The 18,623-nt window shown below is 54.5% G+C and overlaps 3 protein-coding genes and 2 non-coding genes across 6 annotated transcripts; 3 read left to right on the top strand and 2 right to left on the bottom strand.

Annotated features, from left to right (window-relative positions):
• The first annotated feature begins 494 nt into the window (after positions 1 to 494).
• PWWP3A (PWWP domain containing 3A, DNA repair factor) lies at positions 495 to 10,371 on the top strand. 2 transcript variants are annotated; one of them, XM_030232809.2, is made up of 16 exons: positions 497 to 586; positions 1,377 to 1,419; positions 2,033 to 2,128; positions 2,546 to 2,637; positions 2,884 to 2,954; positions 3,584 to 4,088; positions 4,185 to 4,492; positions 4,971 to 5,084; positions 5,438 to 5,508; positions 5,950 to 6,026; positions 6,506 to 6,566; positions 6,821 to 6,896; positions 7,156 to 7,206; positions 7,360 to 7,790; positions 8,466 to 8,554; positions 8,785 to 10,371. In XM_030232809.2, the coding sequence occupies exons 3-16, from the start codon at positions 2,072 to 2,074 to the stop codon at positions 8,858 to 8,860; spliced, it is 2,079 nt and encodes a 692-aa protein (XP_030088669.1). In that variant the 5' UTR covers positions 497 to 586; positions 1,377 to 1,419; positions 2,033 to 2,071; the 3' UTR covers positions 8,861 to 10,371. The 2 variants fall into 2 exon arrangements, with proteins under 2 accessions (XP_009095155.1, XP_030088669.1); XM_009096907.4 differs by having other exon boundaries at positions 495 to 586; positions 3,584 to 4,492.
• Positions 10,372 to 10,891: 520 nt separating this feature from the next.
• TRNAF-GAA (transfer RNA phenylalanine (anticodon GAA)) lies at positions 10,892 to 10,964 on the bottom strand. The gene has a single exon. It is a non-coding gene; the product is annotated as a tRNA-Phe (tRNA).
• Positions 10,965 to 11,176: 212 nt separating this feature from the next.
• Positions 11,177 to 11,250, top strand: TRNAN-GUU (transfer RNA asparagine (anticodon GUU)). Its single transcript has one exon. It is a non-coding gene; the product is annotated as a tRNA-Asn (tRNA).
• A 167-nt stretch (positions 11,251 to 11,417) lies between these two features.
• On the top strand, positions 11,418 to 14,976 carry NDUFS7 (NADH:ubiquinone oxidoreductase core subunit S7). Its single transcript, XM_030232086.2, has 8 exons — positions 11,418 to 11,539; positions 11,754 to 11,790; positions 12,052 to 12,120; positions 12,451 to 12,565; positions 13,358 to 13,537; positions 13,618 to 13,664; positions 14,288 to 14,376; positions 14,781 to 14,976. The coding sequence occupies exons 1-8, from the start codon at positions 11,524 to 11,526 to the stop codon at positions 14,876 to 14,878; spliced, it is 651 nt and encodes a 216-aa protein (XP_030087946.1). The 5' UTR covers positions 11,418 to 11,523; the 3' UTR covers positions 14,879 to 14,976.
• A 498-nt stretch (positions 14,977 to 15,474) lies between these two features.
• On the bottom strand, positions 15,475 to 18,069 carry GAMT (guanidinoacetate N-methyltransferase). The gene is made up of 6 exons (XM_050986272.1): positions 17,806 to 18,069; positions 17,117 to 17,262; positions 16,973 to 17,036; positions 16,558 to 16,625; positions 16,356 to 16,466; positions 15,475 to 16,165 (listed from the first exon to the last, which is right to left on the bottom strand). The coding sequence occupies exons 1-6, from the start codon at positions 17,987 to 17,989 to the stop codon at positions 16,025 to 16,027; spliced, it is 714 nt and encodes a 237-aa protein (XP_050842229.1). The 5' UTR covers positions 17,990 to 18,069; the 3' UTR covers positions 15,475 to 16,024.
• Positions 18,070 to 18,623: the final 554 nt, after the last annotated feature.

Genomic DNA, 18,623 nt, shown 5'->3' with positions numbered 1-18,623 from the left:
AAAGATTCAGGTGTCCTGTGCCTGCTGTCTGGTGCGAGTACCTCATTCCTTTCTTAAAAAAAATATCACACAGAGCACAGTTTTTATTTTAACCTTATAACCTAAAACTGTATTTAACGCACTACTTAAGAACATTAACACGCTTTCTAACACAACACATACAATATTCATTTGAATATTTGCCAAAAGCCGATCATAAAATACACATTTTTCACAACGCTGTCCCTGCCCATGGCCGGGCTCGCAGTTCCGGCCCAAACCGCCACATGACGTCACAGCTCCTACCTATGACGTCACTGGCCCCGTTGCCATGCCGCACCTCACCCGCCCTCCCCAAACTAGGCGCGGCTTCCGCCCAACTGGCCAATAGAAACAGCGGTGGGCGTGACTAAGGCAGCAGCGTGCGCTCTGATTGGCTAAGCCTCGTGTTTTGGCCACGGCGGGGAGGGCGGGGCGCCAGGCGGCGCTCGCTGATTGGTCCGGGGGGGACGGTGCCGGGCTGTGCGCGCGGCGCATGCGCAGACCCTCGTGTGTCGGGCGGCGACGGCGGCGCGCGCGGGGGGCGGCGTTGTCGGGAGCGCGCACGGTAACGGTGCCCCCCCCTCTCACCGAGCCTTAAAGCGGAGTCTGGGGTTACACGAGGGTCTGGGGGCCATCACCGGCACCGGGGTTGTGGTTTGGGCGTCCCGCCCGTCCTGTGACCGGGCGAAGCGAGGGCCTTCGTCTCTGCCCTCCCCGAGGCGTTTTGGAGGGTCCCGTCTCTCGCCTCACTAGGGAAGGTTTGGGGGGCGACCCCTGTGAGGGGAAGGCATTGAGAGGTCCCGTCCCTCCCTTCCCTGAGGCGTTTTGGGGGGTCCAGTCCCTCCCCTCAGCAGGGAAGGTTGAGGGAGGGACCCCTGTGAAGGGAGGGTGTTGAGGGGTCCCGTCCCTCCCCTCAGCAGGGAAGGTTGAGGGAGGGACCCCTGTGAAGGGAGGGTGTTGAGGGGTCCCGTCCCTCCCCTCACGGGGCGCTTGGACGGTTCCATCCCGCCCGGAGGGGGGTTTGGGATCCCATCCCTTACGGAGGGGGCTCTGGACTGGGGGTCCCGTCCCGTCCCTCCCCTCACCGGTTCGGCTTTGGGGGCCTTGTCCCGTCCCTCACCGAGTGCGGCACTCTGGGGGTCTCTGCCCTGACCGAGGGCGGTTTGGGGGAGGGTCCCGTCCCTCCCCTCACGGTTCGGGGGGGTTTGTGCGTCCCGTCCCTCCCCTCACGTGGGTTTTTGGGGCCGGGCGGTTCCCGCTGTCCCCGCGCCGCCTCTGGGGGGTCCCGCACCGGCCCCGCCGTTCCGGGCGCCCCTAACGGCCCCTCGTCCGTGCCTCCCTCTCTCCCTCCGCAGGGCTGCGATCCCGGAGCCGCGGCCATCGCAGCACCTGGACCTTGTAAGTACAGGAAGATCTTTAATATGTGTTTTTTTTAAAGCCCTTGAGGAACCCCTGCGGGGTCTGAGGCCGCTCTGCTCAGGTTTCTGTTGCAAATCGTCTGTAAAAGTTGGGATCAAATGAGGTGTAAAAAGTCTTTGCAGCGCGTTATTTTTAGGGTGTAGTTCCCTGTTTTCAGGGTTTGGTCGCAGGAAGCTGTGGATTGGGCAGGCCCATGGCTGCATTGTGTAATTGCTGATATTATTTTCCTCACACAGCGAGAGCCACTTGTGCTCCTGGAATGATGGAATTCTCGAATTCTGGGATTGTTTGGGTTGGAAGGACCTAAAGCCCATCCAGTCCCATCCCTTCCACTATCCCAGGTTGCTCCAAACCTTGTCCAACCTGGCCTTGGACACTTCCAGGGATGGGGCAGCCACAGCTTCTACAGAAAAATGGAATTTAAGATATAATATTGGAGAAGCTGCAGGGTGATATCAGTATAGTGATCCCGAAGGTAGAACAATAATAACTGTAGTAATGTGTTTGATTAAATCCTGTATTTCCTTCAAAAAACAAAGACCACAGTGGCCAAAGGTGGGTGACTCCTTTATTCCCTTTTTTTCCCCCTCAGAGCACCTTGGTGTTGCTCTTTAGCTCGTGAAGCTCAGCCATGACTGACCAAGAGTTCATTCTCTGCAAGTGGAAGAGGCGTTTGTGGCCAGCCAAGGTAAGGAGGAATGAGGAAATGTTTGTGGAGATTGCTTGGAGCAGGGCAGGAAGGAAGAGAGAGGTCCCAGCTGACGTGTCTGAACTTGTCTGAGCTGTGGAGATGCCAACAGGAAAAATGGAGAGGGCCTGGAGCGATGGAATAACTTCTCACTGTCAGGGGGCAGGGTTGGATGGGGGCAGTGGGAAAAAAATTCCTCCCTGTGAGGGTGGTGGAGCCCTGGGATGGATTTCCAGAGCAGCCTGGGACAGTGAAGGAATCCCTGCCCCTGGCTGGGGTGGGATGAGATGGGATTTAAGCTCCCTTCCCACCCAGTCCATCCTGGGATTTTGCTCCCAGGCGCTGTCAAGTTGCTCTTGGATAAACGTTTTGCTGTTGGTCAGGATTTTCAATGAGGATTTCTCACTTTTAATGTAGGTTTTGTGCAAACCTGGAGTTGCTGGGAGCAGTCCCGATGCCACCCCAAAAAGGATGGGATTTAAAGCTGAAATCCTCGGCTTGGAGAAGCAGTTGAGTATCCTTGTTCCTCTCACACATTTGCATTCTAAGAGGTTAAAAAAATAAGGGGAAGAAAGGAAACCTGTTATCTGAAGGTGCCTGTGAGATGAGATCCTGGATTTGCAGAAGGTTTAGTTGTTTAACCCTAGCAAGGACCGGTTGGGGGAGGGAATGTTTGGGGTTTTTGCTGTCTGAGAGCAGTTTTGTGGTGCTGGGAGTGTTTTGCTGCAGGTTCCAGTCACCTTTTTGTGTTCCAGGGTCAGTGTGAGCTCGGCAAACGTGGTTCCCCTGACAGAGGAGCGGATCAAGGCCATCGCCTCCACCCTGGGTGAGGAGGGAGGGGCCCAAATGTGCTGCTTTGTGTCGTTTCTGGGTGTAAAATACCTCTGAAAACTCAGCCCCAAATGTGCTGCTTTGTGTCGTTTCTGGGTGTAAAATACCTCTGAAAACTCAGCCCCAAATGTGCTGCTTTGTGTCGTTTCTGGGTGTAAAATACCTCTGAAAACTCAGCCCCAAATGTGCTGCTTTGTGTCGTTTCTGGGTGTAAAATACCTCTGAAAACTCAGCCCCAAATGTGCTGCTTTGTGTCGTTTCTGGGTGTAAAATCCCTACAAAAACACAGCCTGGGAGGATAAAACTTCTGTATTTCACTTATTTTCTTTTCCCCTTTTCCATAAAGCTGGAAAATAGGTTAAAAATGTATCATTTTCCTCTTCCCTGGGGTGGTTTGTAGGAGGGATTGTGAAGAAATGTGAGTTTCTCTCAAAATGAGGCATTTCCAGTTTGGTCTTTGTGTGTCTCCATCCTTTGCCATGGGAATTGTGGGTGATTTAAGTAGTAAAAAATGCCCCTTAAAAGAAACAGCATGAGTAACAGTTATTATTTTTTTAATAATACCTTTTGTTTATGATAGAATAATGAGGATAATTTCATTTATTGAATATTTTTCCTCATCAGAGCAAAAGAAAACCATGAGTGAGGCCGTGGAGGAGCTGCAATATCGCTGTTCCCTTAAAATTGCCCTGGATATTCTCCAGGAGACTGACTCCAGCAGTCAAATGCCACCTGCAGAAGGACCAAATCCCGAATTTTCCCGGGAGAAATCTGCCCCACCCACCCCCTCCCACGGCTTCTTGTTGCGCTCTCGCTCGAAAAAGTCAGAGCATGAGGCTGCCAAGAGGAAAAGGAAACCCCAAAATAACTGTGAGCTGAAGGATGATCCCAAAGCACGCAGCCAGGGAGGTTCTGTGGCTCCAGGGAGGAGTGGAAAAGCACCTGGAAGTGGCACAAGCCCTGCCAGGTACGGTGCCAGGGACTCGAGTGTGGCACCAGCCCCTGACAGTCACAACTGCAAAAAACCAGAACCAAAATCATCACCCAGACAGAAGAAAATCCAGCCCAAAATGGGGAATGGAGTCTCCTGTAAGTCAGAAGCTGGAAGAAGTCAGCAAGGAAGGAAAAGGTGTAGAGATGATTCCCCCCAGGATCAAGCACAGGTGGCTCCTGAGGAGGGGTCTCCCTCTGTCTCCTCTAAATCTGGCACCATGGAACCTTCCAGAAAGAAAGGAACTCAGCCTGGGAGAGCATTCCTGGATTCCTCCTGTGAAACTGCCTCGGATGAGTTGGAGAAAAGCATCAGCAGTGAGAGTGAGAGCCTGGCAAAGCAGCTGGATGGGAGGAGAGAGGCAGAGGGTGGAAAACACCCGGATGGGGCAGCTGTGGCCTCAGGCACAGACAGGAAATGCAGGAACCACTCTGGATCCTCACCTGGCCCTTCTGGTGCCTTCCCTCAGCCTCCAGAGGAGGAAAACCAGGATCCCTCACACCTGGCTGGGAATAAAGCCCCTGACTCCGAGGAGGATGAAGGTGGGGAAGGGAAACCCTCATCCCATGTGGGTGGTGAGCCCTCTTACCTTGGAATGTTGCTTTTCTTTTGGGGAAGTGGCTCCTGAATTGGTGATTTAATTCCTTTTGGTTTCCATTCCTGGGAAGCAGAAATGCTGATCCCTTCAGTGCCTGGGAGGCCTTGGGTGGTGGTTGGGTTGTCTGGAGTTGCTTGGGGTTTTCCATGGAAAACTTGGGGGTTTTTTTGAGCTCACACTTGTTTTCCCTTACTGCTGTCTGCTAAGTTGAGATTAAATGGTTTTGAATGAGGAGGTGCAGGGTCCTGAGACCAGCCCCATTCTTTCCCCTTTCCCTCTTTTATCCACGTGATCAGGGAATTAGGATTCCCTAATTAGAAGTGTGCAAGTGTGTCAGGTCCCCTCTGGGTCACACTCAGGTGTGTCTCACCTGCTCTGAAGCTGATCCTGTCCTAATCCCTGGATCCTGGTGCTATTGGCAGGGCTGGAACCCTCTGGGATGTCTTCCAGGAGAGTTTCCTCAGAGAGCCTCCCTCCACTCTCGCCTCTGGCAGATGAAGAGGAGGAAAATTTCCCCAGTGTTCTGTCCCATCGAGGTGAGACATCAGCAGGGCTGAGGCTCTTCCTGCTGTGGGAGCTTCAGTTTGCCTGCAATCCCTGGGGGTTCCAGGAGGGGATCCAGCTGTGTCCAGGCTTGGGATAAATTGCATTTCCTGGGTCCATCGGGCATTTTGCTGCAGAATGAAATGAAAATCCCTGAAACTGGCCAAGGGCCTGGCATTGAAGTTGCTGGGTTTCAGTTCAGGACTCCCTGTACTGCATTTGGGGGTCACTGTAAAAGCACTGAAGAGAAACTCCTGGAGTTTCTCTTGGAGGAGAAGAAGAAAGGGGCAGCATCTGGTTTTTTTTGATTGTTTTTAAGGAAAATTTCCCTTCTTTTTCACACCAGAACCCAAATTCTTCGAGGAAGGGATGTTGGTGTGGTGCAAGCTGCGGCGGTATCCCTACTGGCCAGCCGTGGTAAGAGCAGCTCCTGCCTCCTCATAGCCCGATAAGGAGCAACTCCCAGTTCTGCAGTGACTTTTGCCCTTCCTGAAAGTATTAAAGACCTTCCAGTAGAAGCATTTCAAAACTGATAGGAGTAAATTTGTGCTAAAAGCACTCAAAATGTGGTCAATTCACACGTGTTTGTACAGAGCGTGGGCTTAGCCCAGTTCCTTTGTCATGGAGCAGAACTTGGTTCCCAATTTGCAAAAGAAAGGGGAAGGCCCTTTGTGCACTAAAAATGCTCCCCTGGGGGAACTGGTTGCAGCTTCTGCTTGAGTTCTTCATTTTTGTGTAATAAAGGAAAGTTACAGCAACAGGAAAAATTTAATTATGGTTTGTAGTGGGTGATATCCACAGAAAAAATATCCCTGCTTTATCAAGATTCGGATTTTTGAGGCTTTATCCTCCCTCCAGGTGAAAGCAGTGAAGAGGAAGCACCGGAGGGCCTGTGTGCTCTTCATAGACGGCACCACAAATGAGAAGAAAAAAGGGTAATTGTGGATTTTCATCCCATCCTGGGTTTGCAGTCTCTGATATTCCATGTGCTGTGCCCTTTTCCTGGTGCAGGGTGAGGACAGTCCTCTCCAGCTTGATCTGGGAGGGAGGGGCTGGGGCAGGTGAGGGTTGTAGGTGCTTTGTCATGCTGCAGGTTGAGGCAGCTCCCAGTCCCTGGGAAGAGCTGAGGAGTCCAAAACAAAATGAAAAAAATCCCTGGAATGCAGCCAGTGTTTTCCTTGTCCTGCCCAGACTTTCTGGAAACACTGAGCTGCCTTTAACTTTTCACTAAATCAGGTACTTCTCATTTGTTAGAAGATTCCATACTTTGAACTTGCTCTGGAAGCAAAAACCATTCAACTTTGTGCTCCTTAATTCCTTGGGAAATGGGATTTTCAGGGAGAAGCAGAACTGCAGTAAATGAAGAGGGAAGTGGGGCAGTTGAGTTGCACCTCTGACTGTGTTTCTTTAAAAGTTTCTCAGTGTCTCTGAAGAGCCTGAAGCACTTGGACTGTGAGGAGAAGCAGGAGCTCATTGTGAGTATCCCAGAGATGTGGAACTGCAGGGCTTGGGCAAATGCAGTGGGAAATTCAGGATATAAATGGCCAGGGGGGCAATGTGGGGCTTGACCCCCTCAAAGCCACTCTCATCCCTGTGACAGCTCTGGCAGGAGCTGTTTTACTGTGAGGAAGAATTGTCATGGGCCATTTCTGTTCCCTGCTTGGCATCCTTGGCTGAAGCTGTTGGAGAGCTGCTGGATTTGGGACAGAAAATCCTTCTTGTTTTGCAGGAACGAGCCAAGGAGAATTATTCCAGGGAAATTGAGTGGTGCCTCCAGCTGATCCAGGACTATCGGATCCGAGTGGGTAAGGAGGGGCAGGTGACCATGGAATCACCAAATCCCAGGAAGGTTTGGGTGGGAAGGACCTTCAGCCCCATCCAGTCCCCCCTGCCATGGGCAGGGACACCTTCCTCTGTCCCAGGGTGCTCCAAGCCCTGTCCAGCCTGGTGTTGGACACTCCCAGCTGCTCTGGGATCTCATCCTGAGATCCAGCAGGAGAAGGGAACCCCAAGCTTTAATTCCTGGGTGAATGGAACTGATCTCTGCCCCTTTTGGGTTTTTAGGCTGTCGTTCTTTCACCGGATCCTTCCTGGAGTATTTTGCTGCTGATATCAGTAAGTGAATCCATCCCTTTGGGAATTCTCTTGGCTGGGTAAAAACTCCTCTCAGCAATAAAAATTCCTTATTTTCTATTGATATGGCTCTGAAAACCCTTTGTCATTTTTGAAAACCCATTTAAATAGAAATTCTTGTGGTTTCTCTTTCAGGCTACCCAGTGAGGAAACAGGGCTACCAGAGTGTGGTGCAGATGGCATTCCCAAACACAGGGGAGGAAGGGGCTGGAGAGTCTTCCTCAGACACCTCCCCCCAAAAACCCCCGAGGAAGCTCCTCCCTGACAGGACCAGAGCTGCCAGGGACAGGGAGAACAAAAAGCTGGTGGAGTTCATAGTGAAGACCAAAGGGGCTGAAGAGCATCTCTTGGGGATCTTGAAAAGTGGGAAACAATCCCGCTGGCTGAAGAAATTCCTGAATTCCAGCCGGTACATTACCTGTGTGGAGACTTACCTGGAGGATGAGGAGCAGCTGGACCTGGTGGTTGGGTACCTGAAAGAGGTGTACAGGGAGATGGACACCAAGAACCTGCACCAGATCCTGGGGGATGGCATCAGATTCATCTCAGATGTGCTTTTACCTGAGGTGAATGAGCATGAAACAGGGGGAAAATGAACTGGGGAGTGATAAATGACACTAATTCCCATTATTTATTCCTTTGTTGTGACGTGGGGAGAGTTCCCAGAACTGAGCCAGGCAGGAATGTTCACCCCTGCCTACAGCTTGAGTCACTCAAATGCTCATTTTTAAACACAGAAAGGAGAAGCTTCAGGTAGATAGTTGTTTTTAAAAGCAGACTGATAGTTTCCTGATGTGTTTTAATTACCTCTGAAATACTTCAAAGCTTTGTTTTGGGGTTTTTTTATTTAATTTGGCAACTTCTCAGGGTTTTCTTGGTCCTTTGTGTGTGTGAGGTGGGGGGTGGTGAGTTGGCTGTTCTTGCAGTTGTTGTGGATACCTTGTGTTCTTCCCAGGAATTTTCCCAGGAGAACATTAACTCGTGTAGAAACAAAATTACTATGAAGAATATTTTAATCTGAGGATAAAAATAACCCCAGGGGAGGATAGAGAACAATTTCATATTTTTTATTTAAGATTTTCAGGCACTCAATTAACAGTTTCATCCAAGTTTTTTAAGTTATCGAGGAACCCTGTTCTCAAAACGTGCTCAGCTGAGGCAGTATCAAATCCCTGGCTATGGTTTAGTTTTGCTTATTAATTATTATTATTATTATTATTCATTATTAAATGCTTTTCTAGGCCATCATCTGTGCCATTGCTGCTGTGGATGACATTGATTATGAGAAGGCAGAAGAGAAGTACATCAAAGGACCACCTGTGAGCAAAAGGTAGATTTGTTTTCAGGATTTTCCAAGGGTTTTTACTCTTTTCTTGTTGGATACTGAAAAGGTTTCGGGTGAGGCCAGAAGAGCTCTGTGTCCTCCTCCTTTGAGGGACAAAATGTAGAAAATGTCCCAGTTGAGCTACTCCAACCCTGTGAATTTAATTGGCCCAGGGGATGTAATCTGGACAATAATACTCTGTTTTAATTTAAAATTTTCTATGTTTTTCTTTCCAGAGAGAGGGAATTGTTTGATGAACAAGTTCTGGGAAGCAAAAAGCTCAAGACTGAGGCAGAGCCTGCAGAGAGCTGAGGAGTGGGCGGGGCTGTCCTGGGGCCAGGTGTAAATAACCAGTGGTGATTTGTATAAAACGTGGCATTCTTTGTAAAGTCTGTGTGTATATTCCCAAATCCTCTGCTCCCAGCTCTTGCTGCTTCATGGCCTCACTGTGTTCAGGATCCACTGGATCCTCATCCATCAGTGCCCTCCTGGGGGGCTGCCAGAGACCCCCAGGGCTGTGCAGAGCTTCTGCTGCTCCACCGACTTCCACGTGGGTTCTTTTAGCCAAACACCCAACTTGGGAAGGGATCTGGTCCTGCTCTGTGGTGCCTGGTGGCCTCCCTGCTCCTGATAAAAACCAGGGGGTTCCTGGTTCACCCTTCCTGCCTCATGGATCTCCAAAGGTGGGAAATCAGATTGGTGCCCAGAGCTGCCACCTGGATCACAAAGATTTGGGTTCTTGTTTTGTTATGACAAGTAAAATTCCATGGAGAAGGAATCCAGGTTTGCTTAAACAAAAACATTCCCTTTTCCTCTGCCTGAACCAGTGGAATGCTGGTTTATTGCCTCTTCTGAGGCAATAAATTCACAATTCTGTGAATTTTGGGAGGCTTTTAATTGTCTTTTTCTCGTCTAATTTCTCAATTTAATCCTGCCCAGCTCCCTGCTCACCTTTGTTGGAGCTGTGGCACATGGAAGCAGTGTCACCAAGAACTAATTAATGATGAATAATGATAAATGATACATAAATCCTGATTAGGGTTTCTCTGTGATAATGAAATATGATCTCCTTGCTTGTCCAGTAAAACCCAAGATGATTTGAAATGAAGAAGTTGAAATTGGGATCCAGATGTCTATCCTGGCTGTAGTAATTATCTGAATATATTGTAATTACACTTCTAATTGCTCTGTGCTCTCTAATGAGTTTTTCCGTGGACTCCTTCTTCCCGTTATCTCAAGTACCTCAATTATAGGGACAGGCCAGGAAGTGTGAGGGGTTTATTAAGGCCTGTGAGGAGAAATAATGAATGTTGTGGCTTAGGATAAAAAATTAATGATGGAGTTAACTGAGAGCTGTGAGTGGCACTTTCCCTTTGGAGATGAGAGGTTGGGGAGGGACTGCCTGCCCGTCATCCCAGTGCTCTGGGGTAATTTGGAATGGGGGTCAACTCCCCCCTCCTTTACACGAATCCTGTGTTCCCTTCTCCATCAAAACTCCCTGAGTGCTGCTGTAATCCTGCTCCAGGCCCCTGCACAGAAGCAGAACCACCTCACCTCACCTTCACTGCAGCTGTGGAATCCTGGAATGGTTTGAGCTGGAAGGGACCTTAAAGGCCAGCCAGGGGCTGGGACACCTCCCACTGTCCCTGGGTGCTCCAAGCCCCTCCAGCTTGGCCTCGGGCACTTGCAGGCATCATCCTGACCTTGTGCCACCCCCTTCCAGTGCTGCCCCACCAGTCACTCACTGGGACTGGGCACCAGGCCCAGCCTCACCATGTATCAATCACGTGGACTTAATAAAGTGGGATGAAGTGAATCATCAACATTTGCTGCTTTTGTGTTATTATTTTAATCTGTGGTGGGTGGTGCTTCAACCCCAGTGTTACAGCAGGTGAATATAGGATCTTACAGCTTTATCTGATGCATAAAAACTGTCTGTCTCAGTCTCACATTATGAATCACTGGGAAATGGACTCACTGGGTTTTGTTCTTGTGCTTTATTTAAAATGGGCTGACACACACCACCTCTGCTTGTGATTGTCCAGTGTTAATTAATCCATGTTTCCTCAGCTGTCTCCTCAATGCTCAGTGTAAGATCATTAACTCATATTTATTATTAATTCATATTTATTTAATAATATTTATCATTAATCCAGTGTTACAGCCCACAGTCCTTTGCCCCTCCCTGTTGTGTGTGTGTGTTTCCCAGGATATTAAAACGATCAAGTGCAGAGTTTGGTGAGGGGGGGGGGGAACGAGCTCCGAAGCCTCGAAGGTGTTTTGGGGTAAAAAGAGTGCTTTTACAACCCAAGTCCCGGCAGGGAGGGGGTGGGAAAAAGCTTCTGCCGAAACCCGGGATCGAACCAGGGACCTTTAGATCTTCAGTCTAACGCTCTCCCAACTGAGCTATTTCGGCTATGCGGATAAGCTCCGCCCCCCCACTGGTCACAGCCGGTGGCCCTCCGCCGGGCGGGGGGACACGAGGGACACTGGGAGGAACATGTGGGGACAGAGGGGCGGCTTCTGGGACAAGGGACAGCCGGGATGTGAGACACGACTGTGGGATGCAGGGCAGGTGCGGCCCAGACAGCCGGGACACGGCGTCAGGCGAAAGCCGGCGGCAGCGCGGTCTCTGTGGCGCAATCGGTTAGCGCGTTCGGCTGTTAACCGAAAGGTTGGTGGTTCGAGCCCACCCAGGGACGACTGCTATCTATTTTTCTACGCTACCGTGGCTCCGCAGCATCGGGACAGGCCCTCCCCGCTCCGTCCTGAGGCGGTTCCGGGACGCCGGCTCCGCCCGGGATTGTTTTGGGATCGCTTTGGGGTCTTTTTGCCGCGGGCCGCGGCGGAGCCCGAGGGTGCCTCCGGAACCCCTCGCCGGGGACGCGTTTCCCGCCGGAGCGCTGAGGCGGTGTCGCGCGGGCCCCTTTAGCGGGTGCACCGCGCGCAGAGGTTGCCTGAAGGGCTGCGGAGAGATGGCGGCGCTGGGCCGTGAGCGGGACTGGGGACGGGACCGGGGACGGGAACGGGAACGGGGATGGGGACTGGGAGCGGGACCGGGAGCGGGAGCGGTCTGGGCACCGAAACAAGCCCTCGGCCCTCCGCCGAGGGAGTGACCGGGGGGGAGCCCTGAGGGGACACCAGGCCGTTCCCAGCCCCGGCCGTGGCCCGCAGCCGGGCTGAGCTCTCCCGTCCTCTCTTGCAGGTCTCCGGCTCCCCGCGCACGGTGTGCTGGGCTGGCGGTGAGCGCCGGGCTGGGGGCACTGGGGCGGTGGGACCCCGGGGGCAGGGGGGGGCGGGCCGGTGACAGCGCTGACCCCGGGGCTGGGGGTGATGGGTGGGGGCACCCCAGAGCCGCGGGTGAACGGCTCCCCGGGCTGCGGGGGTCAGTGGGGGGCTCCTTCCCCGCTGGGGTTTGTGGAGCACTGGCTCCCGCGGGGGCTCTGGTGCGTCGCGGGGGCTCTGTCACCCTGTCACCCTGTGCGGGCCCTTTCTGTCCCCAGGCCCTGCTCTGTGAGTCCCGTGCACGCCCAGCTGCTCCATCAGACGCCGGCGGCCGATCGCGCTGACAGGTGACAGCTCCTGCCCTGGGGACAGGGAACAGCCGGTTGTGCCACCATCCCCGGGCGGGGGTTCCCAGTGTCACCTCCTGTGAGGTGTCTCCTCCCTTCCCTGCCAAAATCCGGGGGTTCTGGGAGCCCTGGAAGAGGCAGGGGCTCTCTGTGGTTGGGGTATGGCTGAGGGTCTCTGCCCAAGCACCAAACCCACAGATCCCACACTGGAGAGAATCCTCTGCTACAAACAGAGGGGTGGCATTGTCATTCCTCAGGGAGTCACAGCCCCATGGAGGGTTAAACGCTGATTCTGCAAGGAAATAACTGCAGAGTGATGGTTCCTTTCAGCTCTGTCCAGGTCCAGAAGAGCTCTGCTGTTGTCCAGAGGAAGTCCTATGTCCCCAGCAGCCGTGGCGAGTATGTCATTGCCAAGCTCGATGACCTGGTCAACTGGGCACGGCGGGTGAGTCCCTGAGCCACCAGGCTCCCTGGCATCCAGGGACAGAGGGGGACACACCAGAGGCACCTCCTGCTCAGGATAAAAATAGACTTAGAGCTCCCTTGGCCAAGTTCTGTGGCCAGAGGGTGACACTGGGGTCCAGTGACAGTGTGGGACATGGGCTGAAAGTGCTGAGGGTGTGGGGGGGTCTGGAACTGCCCTTTGGTCACCAGGAAAAGGCACTTCTGGATTTGTCCCTGCCCTGAGCAGCTGCTCTGCCTGTGCAGAAGGGTGACACGAGTGACAGTGCCCTGGGTCTGCTGTGCTCTGCCTTGGCTGGGCTGGTCCTTCTCTGGCCACCAGTGTCCCCATGGGCCTCTGAGCTGTCCCTTCTCTGCTGTCCCCATGGGGCTCTGAGCTGTCCCTGACCTGAGACACCAGTGTCCCCATGGGGCTCTGAGCTGTCCCCTCTCTGCTGTCCCTGGGTGGCTCTGAGCTGTCCCCTCTCTGCTGTCCCTGGGTGGCTCTGAGCTGTCCCCCCTCTCTGCTGTCCCTGGGTGGCTCTGAGCTGTCCCTCTCTGCTGTCCCTGGGTGGCTCTGAGCTGTCCCTCTCTGCTGTCCCTGGGTGGCTCTGAGCTGTCCCCTCTCTGCTGTCCCTGGGTGGCTCTGAGGTGGCTTCAGCAGTGTCAGGGGAGCAGCTCTGGAGCTCTCCCTGTATCCACTCCCCCAGCACCGAGCGTTTTGCTCCCAGTACCTCGAGCTCTCCCTTTGTGTGTGTCACCCTCGCTGTCCCTGAGCTCCTGGCTGTCCCCACAGAGCTCCCTGTGGCCCATGACCTTCGGGCTGGCCTGCTGTGCCGTGGAGATGATGCACATGGCAGCCCCTCGCTACGACATGGATCGCTTCGGGGTCGTGTTCCGGGCCAGCCCCCGCCAGGCCGATGTCATGATCGTGGCAGGGACCCTGACCAACAAAATGGCCCCGGCGCTGCGCAAGGTACGGGGAGCACGGGGAGCTCAGGGAGCTCAGGCACGGTGTGGGGAGCTGGGATCACCCCAAACATCCCTGTTCTGCAGGTCTATGACCAGATGCCAGAGCCTCGCTACGTGGTGTCCATGGGGAGGTGAGTGCTGGGATGTCCTCGGTGCCGTGGGGGGAATTCTTTGCTTGTTTGTGTTTCTGAGTTCTTCTGGAATGGTCTGTGTGAATCCTCCCAGGGAGGGATTCAGGGGCTTTGCAGCTGCTAAACTTGCAAATACCCAGAATGCCAGAGTTTGCTTTTGGCTTTCAAACTGCTTCTGCTGTGCTGGAATCTGCTCCATGGGGGGACTCAGATGGAATCTGCTCCATGGGGGGACTCAGTTGGACTCCATGGTCTCAGGGGTCTTTTCCACCCTCAATGATTCCATGATTCTCACAATTGTCCCCACAAGTTTTCTTGTCCCCACTGGCTGAGGGTAGCCAATCCAGGCTGGAACAGGACAAATTCTGGGAAAGCTCTGAGGCAAAACAGAAGGGTTTGTAGCAGAGAGGGAGGGCTGTGGAATCTGCTTTGTGAGGGCGATGGGCACAGTTCAGTTGGGTTGGATTCATCTGAAACCCTCCCAGGCAGGGCTTGTGATGGGGCAGTGTCACCTGTGGAGCTGGTGGCCCTGAGCCTGGCAGTGCCCACCTGCCCAGGGCCACCTTCCCTTGGCCTCCTGCTCACCTTCCTGGGCTGACACTGTCCCTGTCCCTGTCCTGCAGCTGTGCCAACGGTGGGGGCTACTACCACTACTCCTACTCCGTGGTGAGGGGCTGCGACCGCATCGTGCCCGTGGACATTTATGTGCCAGGTAAGGGGCAGCTCCAGCTGGGAGCAGGGCAGGGAGAGGGGAATCCTCTGCAGTCAGGTGCAGGTTTGAAAGGTTTTCCTGTTTCAGTGGTGGGGAAGCTGCAGCAGCTCCAGGGATTGTGGGATGGGGAGGGTTGTGATGGTGGTGGCACCGTCAGTGGGGTGGGAGGGGGGTTTGGACACACTTTGAAATTAAATAATTGCTATGTTTGATTAAGATCTTCTTGATAAGCAGCATCAATTTAGTTTCTTTACACTCTTGCCTGTGCTAGCCACAAAGCCAGAGGGGAGTCAGCTTTGGGATAAGTCCTGGGGTTGGCACCTCTGCTGGTGGCTCCAGCTCCGTGCAGGTACCTGCCCTGTGACCTTCCTCCCTTCTTCCCTTCTCTCCTTTCTCTCTCTCAGGTTGCCCACCCACAGCTGAGGCTCTGCTCTATGGGATCCTGCAGCTGCAGAGGAAAATCAAGAGGGAGAGGAGGATCCAGATCTGGTACAGGAAATAGCCTTTATTTATGTCCCCACTCACTGTCCCCGGGCACTGCTCACATTTACGCACAAATCCGGCTCCTCACACCTTCCAATAAAACTCTACCTGGTCCAAGTGCTTTTCTGTCTTTAATAAACCCCTCTGATCTGAGGGGCTGAAAAACTGGGCTAAAAAACAGGAGCTGAGTTGGTTTCTGCTCTGGACAATCTGTCAGGGAGGGTGATGCCATATTGTGACATAAAGGCATTGCCAGAATTTTTTTTTTTTTTAGTTTTGTTGGGAAGTTTTGAGACCCAACACATGTCCAGGTGATTCCTGAGCCCTCCTTGACCTCGTCCCTCACTCATCACCAGCTCCTTGTTGGTAATTCCTGCACAGAATCTAGTAAACCCATAATATTTGTGTGCACAGGGGCCAGAAATTAATTGTTTCTGTAACCAGTCAAATACTTAAAATCAGAATGTGATTAATAAATCTGAATGTATAGCTCCTAACTGGGCAGGGATAAAGCAGCCTGTCCTGGATGCATCCCAGAAGCCTGGGATGAGGAATGGTCATGCCTGAGGGACAAACACACTTTGGAAAGACAAATAAATCGCTCGGGAACAGTAGTTTGGGTATTTCATTCCTTTTAATGGACTTTATCCCTTCTGGGAAGAGAGGAAACAACATTTATTGAGCTGTGAGGGGGTGTTTGGGTCAGGATTTGCTGCTGTGGGCTTTGGCCGAAAATGTTGGGAAACTTCCCTGGGGAGTTGCTTCAGGAGAAGCTGAAATGCCTCAAAATGCCTCAGATTGCCCCATTTCTCCCACCTGGTTTGGATTATTTGACTCTTGTGGGGAGCCACCCTGTGATTTCTCAAAATGATGCAGTTTTAGAGGAAATGGCTGGTTCTGGAACCCGTTTGGCCCAAGGCTCTGAACCACACTCTGAAATTCCAGCTTAATTGAGAATTTGAAGTGTTGAGGGGACAGAGCAGGGTGAAATCTTCCCCAGACCCCACAGGGCAGGGGGCTCCTGGGGCAGGGGGTTTCCTGTCCTTTTGTCCCCTGCAATCCATCCCAAGCCTCCACCCATCTCTCAAGGGCTTTAAAAGAGATCAGAGCTTTTCTCCTCCTCCTCCTCAGCTCACGCCCAGCTCCTGCTCCCCGGGCTGGCCCCTCAGTGTTTGAGGACGGTGGGTGTGATCATCCTGGGGTGGGAGTAGTAGCGGCACTCGCGGGGCGGCTGCAGCTCCATCACCCTCGTGCTGATGTTCTCCCTCCTGAACCCCGCCTGCAGCAGCGGCCCCACCTGGGTCTCCTGCAGGAGAGGAGGGCAGGGAGGAGCAGCCGTGGGTTGGGGTGTCTCATGTGAGAAGGGACACGGGACAGCCGGTGAAAAAACCCTCCGAGCTCCCCTCTGGCGTTCCCTCATCACCACGGATGAGTTCCACAGCCTCGAAGTGCTCTGGCTCACCCCGGGCACAGCTTCAGGGAGGGCAGCAACTCACCTCAAACATCTTCTCGATGTCGCTGTACCTGGTCTTGAGCAGCTCCCCCCAGGAGGTGAGGTTGCAGTAGGTGAGGACCCCTCCGGGCCGCAGCAGGCGGAAGGCGTGGCCCTGCCCCGGGAATGCGGGAATCCGGGTCAGCTCCTCCCGCTCAGCCCCCGGCCCCAGCTCCGCCCCGCAGAGCCGCTCCCCGAGGTGTCACCTTGATGAAGTTGAATTGATGCGTGTGCCAGGTGTCCTCTGACAGCGGGTAGGTGTCGTACAGGATCCCTGCCCGGGAACGCGGGGCTGGCCGTTAGCTGGGAGAGACCCTGAGGGGCTCCTGTGTCCCGGGAAAATCCCTCTCCACGGCCTGGCATTGTTCTGTTCCCATTGCAATTCCCTCCCCATGTCTCTGACCCCTGGAAGGCAGCGATGTGATGGCCCCCAGGACAAGGATCCACCCCAGGGACACAGCTGTGCCCTGTCCCCAGCCCCATGGGAGGATCTGGGCTCCACCTGTGCCCTGGCCAAACTGCTGCCCCCTTTCCATGGCTCAGGGATGTCCTGGGATGCCCTGGGCTTTGCTGCACCCCCACTTTGCCCAGCCCCTGCCCATCCTGCTGTTGGTGTCTCACCACTGAAGTGCCCGTCCGGCAGCGTTGGCACCACGTCCTCCCATAGCCCCTTCAGGGGCACCACCTGTGGGTGGGGGGCACAGGGGTGAGCTGGGGGGGCCACAGGTACCCCCCAAGCCTGGCACAGCCCAGCCTGCCCCCGACCTTGTGTGGCTGTGCCTTGGCCCACTGCTCCAGGCGCCGGAAAACGCCCTCGTTGCACTCGATGATCCAGTGCTCCTCGATGCTGAATTCCTGCACCTTGGAGGCGGCGATGGCCATGCCAAACCCCACCTCGAGCACGCGGCCGCCTGCAGGTGGAACCCAGCACTCACAGCTCCGGCTTTTCTCTGCCTCAAACCTCCCCCCAGGCACTGAATTCTGACCCATTCTTTCCCCAGACTGGGCTCTTTGGGTGGAGGTTGGGAACACGCGGTGCTGCTGGCACTGAGGGGAGAATTTTGGAGCAGCCTCATGTCCCTGTCACCTGCTGCCCTCCCACAGTGGCCCTCTGTCCCCAACAAACCCCCCCGAGTTGATCCCAGTGAGAACAAACAATGTCCAACCCTCCTTCTGCCAGGGAAACAGCCCCAAAAGTGGTAGATCCTGGGAGGGGAAACAGCCCCAAAACTGGCAGATGCTGGGCAGGGAAACAGCCCCCAAATCAGCAGGACCTGGATGGGAGGTGGCTGCATGTCCCCATCCCTGACACAAGGACGCAAGTGCCACCATGGCCCTGCTGCCCCCGTCACTGCACGGGGGCCACATGCAGTGGGGGGCACATGCAGTGGGGTCCCACACCAGCTGCTTTTGGGGAAGCTGCACCCCCAGCACGTCCCGGAGCCCCCCGTTACCCTTGGACGCGGCCACGGTGGCCAGCGAGTGCATGTAGGGCGTCTCCCAGCGCTCCATCACCGGCTTGCCCAGGATCTCCAGGTGGGCATCGGGTTCATCGTAGCCTGCCGTGGCTTCCCGCCAGGCCGCCCTGCAGTCCTCGCCCTCGGCGAAGATCGGCCCCGCCGCCGCTCCGGAGCTCATGGCTGCGGGAGGAAAGTCCAGCTGGACGGGCTGAGCCTGCCAGGGGAGGGAGGGAGGGAGAGAAAGGGCCACTGGGCTCTTGGCCGGCTTTAAATAGCCCTGCTGGAAAGTGCTGAGTGTGCACAGCCGGCTGGGGCCCCTCCGGGGATCGGGAGCCCTTATCGGGAATGGGAGCCCTTATCGGGAACGGGGCACCACGGGGCTGCCAGGCCTGAGGGGTCACACGTGGCCCGGGGGTCACCGGGGTGTCACCGCTCCCGGTGGCACCGTGCTGTGCATGGCCGGAGCGGGAATGACCCGCATTGCTCAGGGTGAGGCCAGGCTGGACCGGGGTACACGGAGGAAGAGGTTTTCCCTGTGCACCGTGCTGTGTCCCACGCTGTGTTCCTCCAAGGCTGCACACGGGGACAATGCCACATTCCAGGCCACGCACAGCGCTGTGCGTGCCCGGGGTGACTCGCACACCCAGGGCAGAGCCGGGCTGGATCGTAAGGGCTGAAGGGAGCGTCTCGGGGGGCTGCAGGCCCTGCAAGATGGGCAGTGTGACAATGGGCAATGGGACCCCCGGGATAGGTAGTGGGACCCCGGGGATGAGCAATGGGACCCCGCAGTGGGCAACGGAATCCCGGGAACG

This window comes from Serinus canaria, chromosome 28 (genome assembly GCF_022539315.1).
Source record: "Serinus canaria isolate serCan28SL12 chromosome 28, serCan2020, whole genome shotgun sequence".
In the NCBI taxonomy this organism is placed as follows: domain Eukaryota; kingdom Metazoa; phylum Chordata; class Aves; order Passeriformes; family Fringillidae; genus Serinus; species Serinus canaria.
The sequence above is the reverse complement of the archived record's forward strand: the minus strand, read 5'-3'. Positions and strand labels throughout refer to the sequence as shown.